Raw genomic sequence first — 14,431 nt, 5'->3', positions numbered from 1 at the left:
ACACACACACACACACACACACACACACCTTTGCTTTGAGATCATGACTCAGAATCTATCCTCTGGTCCCTCACTTTAGGGCCTAGAGACTTCAAATAATCACCTGTGGCCTCACTTAAAGTCAACAGCACTAGAAGCCAGAATCCTTAATCCGCCCCTCTTTTTACCACAATCCATTCAGAGTCCCATGATTCCTACAGTGGGGTCTTTGGTAGAGGCTGCATCTTGCTGTAGCTAGATAAGCTTTGTCTCTGTTTTAGGTGTAGGCTTCTAACTGTTGCCACAGAACAAAAGCCTAAAAACTGCTGCCTTTCTGTTTATCTTTCCCAATTATTGGGCTCAGCTCCCCACCACCACCCCACCCCCTGGAAGCCCCATTCTGTGGTTTACAGACCATATTTCACTCACTAAACTCTATACTCCCCCATTCATACATTCGATTCACACTCCATGGATGCCCTCTCTGTTAGCCAGTGTGTGGGCTTTGGGGGTTAAAAAGTTAAACCATTCCTAAATTCCACTGTAAAGAGTTTAGAGCCCAAAGTGTGACCGCCCCTCCTCCCCAGCCCTTCCACTCTAGAGGTCACGCCTGCACCCTGTCTTATAACAGGCAATACAAGAACAGATGCAGAGAGGAGACCCTGCAGAAGCTCTGCCCCCCACACCCTCGCTTCCTGGATACCTCGCTGCCAGCCCTGCCTCCAGCGAAGTTCAGCAGGCGCTGAACCCTGGTCTCCCTGAACCTCCCCACACATCCAGTCCTCTGGGTACCTCCTCAGTCCTTCTGGAGAAGAAAAGTCCCATGGGCCAGAGCCAGCCCACAGTGGTGGGACGGCCATCAGCTCGACCATCGGCTGAGGAGTATGGCTATATCGTCACTGACCAGAAGTGAGTGCTGCATCCTGGGGAAGCCCTCCAGGCCCTGTGGGATTGGGTTAGCCTGTCTGGCAAGAAGCAAAGAGCAAGAATCCAGCACTATTAAAAAAAAAAAAAAAAAAGGTTGGGAGGAGTGGGGCTGGAGAGATGGCTCAGTGGTTAAGGGCACTGATTGCTCTTCCGAAGGTCCTGAGTTCAAATCCCAGCAACCACATGGTGACTCACAACCCTCCGTAATGAGATCTGATGCCCTCTCCTGGTGCGTCTAAAGACAGCTACAGTGTACTTAGATAGAATAATAAATAAATCTTTTTAAAAAAAGGTAGAGGGGGAAGGGTAGTTCTACACTGTGTCTTGAGGTGGCCATCTCAAAAGAGTGCCTGAGAATCACCACTTCCCTCTCTGCCTGCTCCCCTCCTGCAGACCCCTGAGCCTGGTGGCTGGAGTGAGGCTGCTGGAGATTCTGGCTGAGCACGTGCATATGTCCTCCGGTAGCTTTATCAACATCAGGTGGGGTTGCCATTGTGGTGGGACAGCGTGGGGGCGGGGGCGGGGGCGTCTAGCCTGAGTGAGGTGGGAAGACAGCTCTGGGGTCAGAGACCTCCCAACTTGTCAAAGCAGGGGAGCCACGTGTAGGCCTGCTGCTAGCCTCATCCTGAATCTGCCTGTCATTAGACACACTCGTGGGAATCCCTGATCTGCCTTGCCGGCCTTTTTATTTAGAATCTGGAGTCTCCGGTGGGTAAGGGAGTAACATATTTCCTATTTGGCAGTGTGGTGGGACCAGCTGTCACCTTCCGAATCCGGCACAATGAGCAGAACCTGTCTTTGGCAGATGTGACCCAGCAAGCTGGTAAATAGCACCCTGTGTTCGAATCCAGGCTCCGCATGACCCCAGCCTTGATTCCTGTGCTGATCCTTCCCTAAACTATTTCCAGCCCACATAGGGCTGAAAAGAGCCTGGCTTGCACCCTTCCTGCAGGGCTGGTGAAGTCTGAACTGGAAGCGCAGACAGGGCTCCAGATTTTGCAGACAGGGGTGGGACAGGTAAGCACTAACTGTAGAATCTGTCAAAGCCCTCGTAGGTCTGACTCTGCACACAAGAGAGGAGGCAAGAACAGGAACTTAAAGGGTTCAAAGTTCACTGGGCTCACCAGCCTTCTTTCCCCATGCAGCCCGTCTCTGTGTAGTTCGCATTTTGACCAGCAGATGGCGCAGTGGCGCTTTCCTGAAGGACCATTCTTAAAGCTATATCATCTTTTTCATGACATCTCCTTTTTTCTGTTTCTATGGAAATCCTTCTGGTGGGTCACCCAAAGTCTCTGGCTCTTGAATTGGTCCATTGTGGATTTGGAAGGAAGCTGTATGCCCTTCTGCCTGTTACCTTCATACCCCTGCCTGTCACAGCTTTGTCCCTAGAGGTGGCCTAAGTAGGAGTCAAGGCCCCTGCAACCTTCCCTCTGACTCTGGTTTTGTTCCCACAGAGGGAGGAAACAGCTGCAGTCCTTCCCCGACAAGCCCATGGCATATCTCCCATGCGCTCAGTGCTGCTTACTCTAGTGGCCCTGGCAGGCGTCGCTGGGCTGCTAGTGGCTTTGGCAGTGGCCCTGTGTATGCGCCATCATTCGAGACAGCGGGATAAGGAGCGCCTGGCAGCGCTGGGGCCGGAGGGGGCCCATGGTGACACTACTTTTGAGTACCAGGTGTGAAACTATAGAAGCTTGTGGAGGGAAGGACCTACAAGGGGATCGAGTGACCCAGTCTTGTGCGGAGTAAGGATGTGGGCAGAATGAGGCCCTGTTTGGATAAAGGATGGAAAGGTCCTGGAAGGGGTGTTGGGACATACTTTTTAGATGAATATGGGCTGGGAATAGTTGGCTTTGGAGATGCCTCCCAGGAATATAATTCTGGGATTCTACTTTGTGGTATCTGAGGTTGTCATATGCACTGAGGCAGAAAAGAATGAGGGCGAAAGACAGATCTTACTCATCCCGTTGATCAGAGACAAAGCCTAAGGCATTGTTTGTTTGGAGCACTGAGAACTGAACTCCGCACATTGGGCAAGCACTAAGCCCGCAAGGACCACTAAGCTCCAGCCTGCGGCTTAGAAACCTTGTAGGGGGGTTCTAAAGACCCCCCCAGCCTCACCCAATCCTTCCTCTGCAGGACCTGTGTCGCCAGCACATGGCCACAAAGTCCCTGTTTAACCGGGCGGAGGGTCAGCCAGAGCCTTCTAGGGTGAGCAGTGTGTCCTCCCAGTTCAGCGATGCGGCCCAGGCCAGCCCCAGTTCCCACAGCAGCACACCATCCTGGTGCGAGGAGCCCGCCCAGGCCAACATGGACATCTCCACAGGACACATGATTCTGGTCAGGAAAGGGCCCAGGCCTAAATTGGGGAGGGAACAGCATAGCAGGAGAGGCAGGACGGGCAGTGTGGCCCAGAGCCGGGCTGTGGTGCCCCCTACAGGCATACATGGAGGATCACCTTCGGAACCGGGACCGGTTGGCCAAGGAGTGGCAGGCTCTGTGCGCCTACCAAGCAGAGCCAAACACCTGTGCCGCAGCACAGGATGAGAGCAACATCAAGAAGAACCGCCATCCTGACTTCCTACCCTGTAAGCGAGCCGTGGGCCAGCTTGGCCCCACACTCTGCTAGGAGCAGTTCAAGACTGGGGATGGCAGGTGGAGGGTGGGGAGTGGGGGATGGGGAGGAGTGGGGCTCCTGGTTCTGGCTGGGTGGCAGAGCCCTGGTGCCAGAAGGTCATTTGTGAGTTCTGTGCAGATGACCATGCCCGAATCAAGCTGAAAGTGGAGAGCAGTCCTTCTCGGAGTGATTACATCAACGCCAGCCCCATCGTGAGCAGCTCCGATTCCCACACTGACTCTGCCCATCTGCACTGCTCCTCTTTATTCCATCCCCCGTAGTCATCTCTTACTCCAGCCAAGCCCTGAAACTGTAGAGCCCATGTCCTCGAACTTAGGCATCTCAGCCTCCCCCACACCCTGGCCCACTCTTGACCAAGCCTCACTCCAAGCTGGCCCTTCTCAGTCTGGCTCATGTCATATCCTCTCTGCCCTTAGATCGAGCATGACCCTCGGATGCCGGCCTACATAGCCACACAGGGACCACTGTCCCACACCATCGCGGACTTCTGGCAGGTGCACGCTTGGAGAGGGGTTTTCCTGAGGCCCCTGAAGCCTGCCAGAGCCAGGGAAGGTAGAGGGCCGCTTACCTGGATCTCTGTCCTTAGATGGTGTGGGAGAGTGGCTGCACTGTCATCGTTATGCTGACCCCGTTAGTGGAGGACGGTGTCAAACAGTGTGACCGCTACTGGCCGGATGAAGGATCTTCCCTCTACCACGTCTATGAGGTCAGAGTACCAACAGTAAGGGGTAAATGGTGACATTTTAAAATATGAATGTATATATGTATGTATAGGTTTATGCATACACACACGTCATACATACATACATACATACATACATACATACATGCATACATGAAAGCTTGTATATTCTGTCTAGCACCAAAAAGCATTTGTAGGGACTCTGAGCCATGCGTATGTAAGACAGGGAAAATAAATATCCAAAGACTGAAATTACCACCTTTAACCTCCCGAAATATTTAATATTTGCACTGCTTGGGGAGCAGGAGGGTGGGGACTGGAGCGGAGCGCGTGCGCACCTGTGCTCAGACCCTGCCCGACATCTGACAGGTGAACCTGGTGTCGGAGCACATCTGGTGCGAGGACTTCCTGGTGCGGAGCTTCTACCTTAAGAACGTGCAGACCCAGGAGACGCGCACGCTCACTCAGTTCCACTTCCTCAGCTGGCCGGCAGAGGGCACTCCGGCCTCCACCCGGCCGCTGCTGGACTTCCGCAGGTGAGCAAGCTGCCAGCTGCCATCCATGAGCTCTTCCTGGGGGCCAAGGTCTGGCCCCCAGGAAGAGGTCATAGCCTGGAGGTCTGGCCTGGAGCCTCGCCCTTGATCTCTGTCCCTACCACCAGCCTGTCCCATCCCCAAACCAGTACTGACAGTTTGGCCGTCCTACCCTAAACTGGTGCTCTTTCTCACACCCACATTCTCACACCGCCATTCCACCATCTGGCTCCTTAGCCGGCCTGGAGCCGGGGTGTGTGTGTGTGCAGGGGGGAGTGTCCCTCTGGAGGCGGGGGTTCCCCTCGCCTCGCCTTCTGCGGGGCCCTGCTTTGCCTCCTGCCTTGCCCTTCTGGGCCTCAGCTCTGTGCGGGCTTGCTCTTTCACTCTCTCCTGTCCAGCTTCTAGCTTCCATCCTCATCTTTCTTACTGTCTTTCTGCCTCTATTTCTTATTTCTCTTTTCTTTCTTTCTTTTCTTTTCTTTTTCTTTCTTTCTTTCCTTTTTTTCTTTTCTTTTTTTTTTTTTTTGTTTGTTTGTTTGTTTGTTTTACAAGACAGGTTTTCTCTGTGTAGTCCTGGCTGTCCTGGAACTCACTCTGTAGACCAGGCTGGCCAGGAACTCAGAAATCCACCTGCCTCTGCCTCCCAAGTGCTCTTTCTTCCCCTTCCTTTTCCTCTTCTCCCGCATCTCCATCACTCTTCCCGTCCCCCCTTCTGTCTTCATTTCTCCATCTGCACCTCTCCCTTCTGTTTCTCTCTCTCCCCCTCAGTCTCATGGCTGCCAGCATCATTTATTTTTGTGATCTCTGCTGATAGTCTCACTTCAGTTGAACAGCCACAAAAGTGGTCATTGGCAGGCGTGGCAAACGCATGGATGGAACAGGCAGGCTGGCTGGTCAAGAAGGGACTAACCTGAGGGCTGCTCGGAGAACTGGGGCAGGAATGTAGAAAGAGACCAAGATTATCTTGCAGGGAGTTTTAAGGGAGAGAGGGAGGGTGCTGAAGCAGACACTAGCAGAGGGAGTAGCCTGTTGTAACACAAAGACCAGGCCAGGCACCCAGCATCCCTTGCCATTCATACACAGGTGGCAAGGAAGCCTCTCTACTGAAACCATCTGTTCCTCTGTCTTGTGCCAAGTTGGCCTGGATCTCCAGTGCCAGGCAGAGGGGCAAGAGTTGAGGTGGGGACCTTGGTAGTTTCTGAACTCCAGGATGACTGATTTCTGACTACCCTGCAACCTGAGGTACATTTTGAAAGTGATGTCAGAGTATTAAATTATTTTCATGTTTCCACCCACATTTAAAAATGTCAGCAGTTACAGGCACACACCTGTAATTCCAGCTGTGCAGGAGGCTGAGGCAGGAGATCTGCAAGTTCAAGGCCAATCTGAACAGCTTAGTTAGACCCTGTCCAATAAATAGTGAAAAAGGGCTGGGGACGTAACTCAGTGGTTGAGAACTTTCACAAGACCCTGGGTTCAGTCCCTACTACTGAATAATAAGTAATAATGTTAATATTTTTAAAGTAAAAGTTTTAAAGATTTGAGTACACTGTCGTTCTCTTCAGACACACCAGAAGAGGGCATCAGACCCCATTACAGATGGTTGTGAGCCACCATGTGGTTGCTGGGAGTTGAACTCAAAGACCTCTGGAAGAGCAGTCAGTGCTCTTAACCACTGAGCCATCTCTTCAGCCCCTCTTCATATGTGGTGTGTGTGTGTGTGTGTGTGAAATTCTCCCCTCCCTTTTTATTGAAAATGGATTATTTTATTATATAGCTTGACTACAGTTTCCCCTGCCTTTACTCCTCCCAATTCCTCGCCACTTAAGTAGACATTTTGGTGATAATATGGATGAAGCCTTGGCTTGACCCCAAATCTACAAAAAAGGAATAGCACTAGCAAAGCCCCTGATAGACTCACTGTAGGGTCACCGCCCCTGATAGACTCACTGTAGGGTCACTGCCCCTGATAGACTCACTGTAGGGTCACTGCCCCTGATAGAATCACTGTAGGGTCACCGCCCCTGATAGACTCTCTGTAGGGTCACCGCCCCTTATAGAGTCACTGTAGGGTCCTTGCCCCTGATAGACTCACTGTAGGGTCACCGCTCCTGATAGAGTCACTGTAGGGTCACTGTCCCTGATAGAGGTACTGTAGGGTCCTTGCCCCTGATAGAGTCACTGTCCCTGATAGAGTCACTGTAGGGTCACTGCATGGATTTTTTTTTTTTTAAGGCCACACAAGTAAGCTAAACAATTGCTGGGTCTTACAGCAGAATTATATAAATTCAGTTGGCATATGACAGCTAGAACTAAGTAATTGTTGCTGATGAATGCATTTTGGTGACCTGATATCAGGGCTGGTGTGAACTAAGGGCCTGAGTAGAAAAGGCCTGACTCTATGGTGGTAGACTAGGTGGCCTGGGAGTTACCAGAATGCCTTGGATGTGGTCAGAGCCACTGCCTCTTATCCACCCTTACTACCAATCATGGAGAGCGCCTGTGACATGCAGGCTCTTTATGCTATCTCATGGCACTTCATAGGAATCCTAACAAGGGCTGGTGAGATGGCTCAGCAGGTAAGAGCACCCGACTGCTCTTCCAAAGGTCCTTAGTTCAAATCCCAGCAACCACATGGTGGCTCACAACCATCTGTAACAAGATCTGACTCCTTCTTCTGGTGTGTCTGAAGACAGCTACAGTGTACTTACATGTAATAAAAAAAAAAAAAGAATCCTAACAAAGGGTCCCTTTATCATCTCCCATTTCACGGGTATGGGGACCGAGAAGTCAAATCCGTTATTTTGGTTGACCACTTGGGCATGTGGCTCCCAAGTGACAGATCAAGCTCAGCGCCACCCACATCAACTGTGGTCCTTTGCCACTGGCCCTGAACCTTCTCTCCAGCTCTCTTACTGCTCTGTGCTTGCCACAAGGTGGAAGAGTAAGAAAGCCAGCATGCAGCCAGGCAGTGGCGCATGCCTTTAATCCCAGCACTTGGGAGGCAGAGACAGGTGGATTTCTGAGTTTGAGGCCAGCCTGGTCTACAGAGTGAGTTCTAGGACAGCCAGGGCTACACAGAGAAACCCTGCCTTGAAAAATCAGAAAGAAAGAAAGAAAGAAAGAAAGAAAGAAAGAAAGAAAGAAAGAAAGAAAGAAAGAGAAAGAGAGAAAGAAAAGAAAAGAAAAGAAGAAAAGAAAAGAAGAAAAGAAAAGAAAAGAAAAGAAAAGAAAAAAAGAAAAGAAAAGAAAAGAAAAGAAAAGAAAAGAAAAGAAAAGAAAAGAAAAGAAAAGAAAAGAAAAGAGAAGAAAAGAAAGCAAGCCAGCATGCGGTCACACTCTGCTGTGTGACTGATGTTCTTTCTGGCTGGTGGTCCCTGGCCTTCACACTCACCTCTCCTTTCAGGAAAGTGAACAAGTGCTACAGAGGCCGCTCCTGCCCCATCATAGTGCACTGCAGGTGAGTAAGGACCTGCCACAGAGGCCCTGGGCTGGGGCCTCCCTCATTCCGTCCTTCCCTCTGGTCCTTTTCCTTGAGCACAAACTGTGAGCGCACCACCTCTCTGCCTCTTGTTGGTGAGCAACAGACAGGAGCCAAATCTGGCACATCTTGTCTTTAATGAGTTAAAAATAGACACACACACACACACATGCACAGGCACACGCCTGGAAGAATGTCAGCTCACAGCACTGGAAATATTTTCTCTGACCAAAGCCTGACCCCAGACTGTAGAGGGCCATTCCCACCCTGTCCTGCTGCCTCCAGTGAAGACAGAGCCATGGCTATCCTTTCTAGTTGTCCCCCTGCCTGGGGGACATGCCAGGGCTCTCAGACCTGCCTCTGTTGTCTCACCCATGACTCACTAACATTCTTCTCGGGCCAACTGGAATAATCAGCCAATGTCCCCACCCCAACTCCCATGCCTGCTCCCTTCTGGCCTTGTCAGGGCTAACTAAGCCTGTCTGTCACCATCTCCTACTGCAGTGACGGTGCAGGGAGGACAGGCACCTACATCCTTATTGACATGGTCCTGAATCGCATGGCCAAAGGTAAGGTCGTGTCCCCACAGGACCCACAAGCCCTGGTCCCTCCTGGCTCCCCAGCACGCAATGGGCCTGAGAACCCCCTGGGGAGCATGTGGACCCCTCTCCAGCCTTTGCAGAGGATGCCCAGGAGGTACGGGGCACGTTCCCCTCTGGATGCCCCCTTAAGCACCCCTTACCCCACCCCTATTCCCCAGGAGTGAAGGAGATTGATATTGCTGCCACCCTGGAGCATGTCCGTGACCAGCGGCCTGGCCTTGTCCGTTCTAAGGTGACAGTGGCTCCCTTCCCGTCCCCACTTGATTCCCTTTCCAAGCACTCTCCTCATGGCCACCATGAAGAAACCAGCAGCAGCCTGCCCCTCCCTCATCCCTCAGAAAGACTCCCCTCTTTCCAGATGCCTAGCACCCTCCACTCCTGCCATGTCCACTGGGGCAGAGGCAGAGGCTAGGCTTCCCCTGACCCTTCTGCCACTGGCCTTTCACAGGACCAGTTTGAGTTTGCGCTGACAGCCGTGGCAGAGGAGGTGAATGCTATCCTCAAGGCCCTGCCCCAGTGAGCAGCCCCTGGGCACCTCAGTGGGCATCCTGGCCTCGGCTCCTTCTGCCTGTGTGAGCATCTGTGCACCTACTCTTCAGCCCTACCCATCTGCCACCTTGGTCTGACTTGGCCATGGGAGCCTTTCCCAACCCAGTGTGGAAGGGAGTCGGGAGGGAAGGAAGGGGTAGGCTTGCCCTGCTTTATCCATGCTAGAACCATGGCATCCCATGGGAAGCAGACAGCAGGCAAGGAGAGGAGTGGACACCGGCCACAGGTGTGCCCGAGCCCCATCCTGCCTGAGTCTCTGTCTCCCTCTCTGGATGTGTGCGTCCCCACTCCCACCAGCCTACCACCTATAGACAAAGCAGAACGAGAAAGCCCCAGCTCCCCCAACCCTGCTACCACTGGCCTGCCACCTTGACCCTGCTCAACCTTCTCCCTCTAGCACAAGGGAACATTTCTAGAAAAGTAAAATCTACTTTTGTATCAGTGTGAATAAAGTTAGTGTGTTGTCTGTGCAGCTGCAACACGGATGCCTTTGAGGCGCTGTCTGTTATGCTTCCGGGCTCCAGTGTCCCCTGCCCTGTCTCCCTGGAGACACAAAGCCAGGGGTGACATTGGCTGCAGATGCTGGCTGTCCTTGGTTTAAAAGTAGTGCCTAGCAACGTGGCTTCTAGGGCGCTAGCAGGTTCCACGGTACCATGCATGGATTGGTTTTAGCTTCATAAAACCACGACCAATAATGCCTTGGGTAGAGAGAGGATGCAACGTGGCCCTTGCTACGCCAGTCTGAGGAACTTGTACGTAGTGAAGTCAGGATTCAAGCCTGGGCCGCCACCCTTCCTGAAGCTTTCCCTCCTGGTTCTTAGCTGCTCTGTACCCTTCAGCCTTAGGAATGACATTTGGGTCACACAGGACTGAGCTGGGGCTGTGGAGACAGACCACCTTCCTCTCAGGCCATAGATACCACAGCTGATTCTTCCAGTAAGGTGCTGGGGCAGGCCACCTGGGGGGGGGGCGACACACTTTCCCCTTTCCCATTACCCAGCCTCCCCTGCCCTTTCTTTATCCCTTAAGGTGGCCCTTGTGTTCCTCCCTCAAGAGCCCTCCGGCAGCGATTCCAGACACACACAAAAATGAACTGAGATGAAACCCTGGGTTCATCTGGGCCTGGGGCCACTACCTCATGCTGGAGTTCAAATGAAATTCTGAATGCTGGTGTGAGGAACGATGCCCGTCATCTGACTGCACCGCTTAAGCTCAGCTCCAGTGCTCTACAAGACAAAGGCTCCAAGTGGGCAAAGCACCATTTCTGCCTGCAAGGCCCAGCAGCTGCTTGGGAGAGGGGCTTGGAATCCCCCTCAGGGGTGGCTGCTGCTTTAGCTTCCACAAGTCTGCCAGGCAGAGCTGGTCCTGTGGTTAGAGACAGCAAGTGGGGAAGAGGTCCTGGTTCCTTCATCCCTGGGCCTGGACCCTGGGGAGGGTGGCATTCCGCATGCTCCTGGATCATGTGTCCCCTGGAGGGGATTACTCTAGGGCCCTTGGGTGCTGTTTAAAATATCAGGCTCCACTATCGGAGTCCCTTGCTCCCAATCAAGTCGTAACTTAGTGTGGGCCTGGCTGTGCTGCGGAGAACCAGGAAGCAGGTCCCCTTACAAGAGGGAGCCTCAGGATGAAGCTAGCTGTGGGGACTCTGGAAGGGAGGGCCAATAATTATAAGCATTTTCCCCCTGTCATCACGTGACACATTTGGGGAGGACAACCTGGTCAAAGGCTGTGCCTCCAGCTACTTGACATGAATGAATGTGTAAGGCCTGAATTGTCCTCTAGTCGTTCTAGAGGGTCTCTCCGGAGCCATCGTGGAAAGGAGGAACACAGGCCACCGAGTTCTCAAAACTCAGCTTTATTTGCCTCCGTTTCCCCTCAGTCTGAGCTCAGCTCATCTTGCTTTGATGGGTCTCAGAGGCTCAGTGTTAACAGAGGCCGGCCACAGCCTGCTCCACCAATCCCCGTGTGGCTTTGGGCTCCCCAGGCAGGAGGACAGGTGGCTCATGGAGGATGAATTGATGATAAGAAAGAATGGGCAGCAAGGTCAGAGGTCAAAGAAAGCCATTCAAGCAATATGTCCAACGCTCCCTCCGCATGCCAGTCCTTGCCATACACACTCCAGCCAAGGCAGCCTCCTTTCCCACGCAGGTTCTGCCAGCCCGCATCCATCCAAGACTGTGCCCTACCTACGCAGCCCACCGCCCCATTAGCTTACTCCTCGAACCCCCCAGGTTGCCCAAGGGAAAACAAACTCTCTCAGATGCTACAGGAATCTGCTCACTCCAACCTGAGTCTAGCAAGAAGTGCCATAGGAACTAAAGTTCTGGTCATCTACAATTCTCACCACCCCTGCCAGGGACAAAATGAAAAACAAGATCTCTCCATTCAGAGAGAGTGACTGACTGGCCAGGGTTGGAACTACATATCCCAAGTAACTCAGCTTTGTAACTGAGCAGCTCCTCCCCTGGAATAAGTGGTACAAGAGCCAAGTCCAGGGTGCATTGCATTCTGGGACTTGTAGTCCGCAAAAGACAGCGCTAAGAACCCATGGAGTTCAGAGGCTAAGACTACAGGTGCTTCCCACTCAGTCTCCACCCACCACCCCAGCCCCCAGCTCTACACTCAGCATAAATGAGGGAGAGGAATGTTGTGTTCCCTCCTAGCACACTGGGGAGGGCGCTGTCCTGTTGGAACTGCAGCAACTCTGTATCCAGGATATCCAGCTCAGAACACATCTGGGGAGAGAGCAGGGGTGGGTGACAGGAGAGAGGGTCAGCTGCAAGCAGATGGAGGATGGAGCTGAGCATGCACTTCTAGGTCAGCCCTGTGGCCGGCCCCTAAGCTCTTGTTTGCAGGTAGCACAAATACACTCCCCACCTAGGCCTCCCTCTGGGTCACCCTGGCCCTATCCCACCTCTCCAAGGATAGCCAGCCTCACCTCTGCCTAGTCCTGTGGCCAGGGCAGGCTGAGGCAGCAAGAAGGGAAGAGGAGTTGACTCTGGTTGAGACTCTGGAGGGCTGAGAGGCTTCCACCCCACCTAGCTAGCCTCCCCAGAAGATCTTATGGACCCACTGGCCCCAGCATCTTCCTGGGCTTCAAAGAAAAGGAGAAGGGAGACCTAGCCAAGCAGCAATGAAAGCAAGCGTTGCGGCCGAAGGGTGGGCGTTGCAGAGAGCGGAGGGGAGGACAGCAGCACCAGAGGGGGAGCGAGAAGATGGGTGGGTGAGAGCTTAGTTCTACACAGAAACCAGGAGGGCTGCAGCTGGCCAAGGACAGCAGAGGCTCGCTCAGCCTGTGCTGTGCCCTGGGAGAAAGTTGTCAACTCAAGTTCAGAGCATGCCAGGCCAAGTCCTCCTTCCTTGACAGCATCAGCAACATAAATGGCAGAATAAGACTTGGGCACAAAGGCCCACCCCAAACCCACTAGTGTCCTTCAGCAGGGTCTGATCCAACCAGTGCCTCTGAGCTCCACAGGCACTGATGCCACCCCCCCAAAACCTGGGCTTTACTCAGGGACCTATCAGCCCTGGACAGAGTACAACAGATCCCTGCCCACGCTACAGAACAGTGGACCTGGGAGGGAAACATGTGGAGGGACAGAGTTTGGAGTCCTGCAGCTTGGGCCACACTATTCTGCACTCCTGACAGTGAGCTGGACTCCGAGTCGGGACCTGAATTAGTCCAGGCTCTGCCTGGTTCTCAGAGAATGTGGCAGCGAGAGGCCTTCTCCTCTGAGGACGGGCTGAGTTTGGCTGCCTCGCCCCTCACGCTCTTATGGGTGCCCCCCACGTCAAGGTCTCGGTGCTGGGCCTTGGGCTGCCCATGCTGTCGTTGATGTGCCCCCCGCCCACCTGCTGGCTTCTGCCCAGCCGCCTCCATCTCTGACAGGCTGTAAGCCATGGCGAGCTGCAGGTCCTCATCCTCAGAAAGATCATGGTCAGGGGGACGAGAGAGAGAGGTCGGCCGGACCTGCATGACCCCCAGCCCAGGGGCGACTGAAGGTTGCTGCTCACGACGGCTCAGCTCCAAGCCTAGTGCCAGGTCATCTGGGACACCTGCAAGAATCACAACCACCATCAGGTCCCAAACCCAAGCTAGCGCCTCATGCGGGACCACCTTACCCAGTAACGACCCCGACCACTCACAAGCCTCTCTCTGGAACTGACATCCATGCGTTAGGTTATCCAGCACATACTCAGCTTCCCTATGCCTCCCCTGTCTATGACACAGGAATGAGGAGATTGTATACACACGCAAAGGTTCCAATGACTAAATATAACCCGTGTGAAGTACCTGTTAGAGTGCTCAGCATCGGCAGGTTAAGCGGCTAGCTACCGTGACTGGGTTTGATTCCCGGACTGGCGCAGGTAGCCTAGCATGCACAAGGCCCTGTCTCTAGTACCTGAATCGATTCCTGGATTCATTTCTCCCTTTTGTTTGGTAAGTAGAGGTCTTAAGCCAGAGGCTACTTGGAAGTGAGGGTCATTTAAACATGCCTCAGCACAGGCCCCTCAAATAAAGACTGGGTAAATATGCCGGGCAGTGGTGGCACACACCCTTAATCCCAGCACCTGGGACACAGAGGCAGGAGGATCTTTGGGAGTTCAAGGTCAGCCTAGTCGAAGAGTGAGCTCCTGGACAGCCAAGGATACACTGAGAAACCCTGTCTCAAAAAAAAAAAAAAAAAAAAAAAAAAAAACCAAAAACCAAAAACCAAAAACCAAAAACCAAAAACCAAAAACCAAAAAACAAAAAACAAAAAACAAAAAAGCCAAACCTACCACCACCACCAAAAACCGGGTAAATATGATCTACAAGGCTTTACTCCTGTTATGTCAAGAACACAGGAGGACTTCGGAGACGGCTTGGAATTCAGACCTAAGTTCAGATCCCCAGCAACCATGAGAAAAGCAGTGTGCAGCAGAGCACACCTGGTGTCCCAGTGCTGGAAAATCAGAGACAGGAGGGTCCCTGGGACTTGCTGGCCAGCCAGGTCAGCTCAATCAGTGAGAGACTCTGTCTCAAAAAAAAAAAAAAAAAAA

General features: G+C 52.8%; 2 protein-coding genes across 9 annotated transcripts in view; one reads left to right on the top strand and one right to left on the bottom strand.

The window, feature by feature from the left end:
* Ptprn (protein tyrosine phosphatase receptor type N) overlaps positions 1-9,867 on the top strand; it is a 17,504-nt gene extending 7,637 nt beyond the window's left edge. For both annotated transcript variants that reach the window (XM_021158686.2, XM_029482849.1), the window contains exons 9-23: positions 611-888; positions 1,300-1,386; positions 1,650-1,729; positions 1,859-1,923; positions 2,361-2,579; positions 3,043-3,243; positions 3,344-3,491; positions 3,659-3,732; positions 3,958-4,035; positions 4,128-4,247; positions 4,593-4,759; positions 8,163-8,216; positions 8,742-8,806; positions 8,998-9,071; positions 9,288-9,867. In XM_021158686.2, coding sequence (XP_021014345.1) covers positions 611-888; positions 1,300-1,386; positions 1,650-1,729; positions 1,859-1,923; positions 2,361-2,579; positions 3,043-3,243; positions 3,344-3,491; positions 3,659-3,732; positions 3,958-4,035; positions 4,128-4,247; positions 4,593-4,759; positions 8,163-8,216; positions 8,742-8,806; positions 8,998-9,071; positions 9,288-9,359 — 1,782 coding nt within the window. In that variant the 3' untranslated portion in view covers positions 9,360-9,867. The remainder of the gene's footprint in view (positions 1-610; positions 889-1,299; positions 1,387-1,649; positions 1,730-1,858; positions 1,924-2,360; positions 2,580-3,042; positions 3,244-3,343; positions 3,492-3,658; positions 3,733-3,957; positions 4,036-4,127; positions 4,248-4,592; positions 4,760-8,162; positions 8,217-8,741; positions 8,807-8,997; positions 9,072-9,287) is intronic.
* Positions 9,868-11,227: 1,360 nt separating this feature from the next.
* Dnajb2 (DnaJ heat shock protein family (Hsp40) member B2) overlaps positions 11,228-14,431 on the bottom strand; it is a 9,903-nt gene continuing 6,699 nt past the window's right edge. For 2 of the 7 annotated variants that reach the window (XM_021161186.1, XM_021161190.1), the window contains exons 9-10: positions 13,241-13,444; positions 11,228-12,123 (exon numbers count right to left, since the gene is read on the bottom strand). In XM_021161186.1, coding sequence (XP_021016845.1) covers positions 12,113-12,123; positions 13,241-13,444 — 215 coding nt within the window. In that variant the 3' untranslated portion in view covers positions 11,228-12,112. Of the gene's footprint in view, positions 13,445-14,431 lie in introns of all 7 variants that reach the window. The other 5 variants (XM_021161143.1, XM_021161160.2, XM_021161168.2 and 2 more) reach the window with 4 other exon arrangements.

Source organism: Mus caroli, chromosome 1 (assembly GCF_900094665.2).
Source record: "Mus caroli chromosome 1, CAROLI_EIJ_v1.1, whole genome shotgun sequence".
NCBI classification, from domain to species: domain Eukaryota; kingdom Metazoa; phylum Chordata; class Mammalia; order Rodentia; family Muridae; genus Mus; species Mus caroli.
This window is presented reverse-complemented; position numbering and strand designations above follow the sequence as displayed.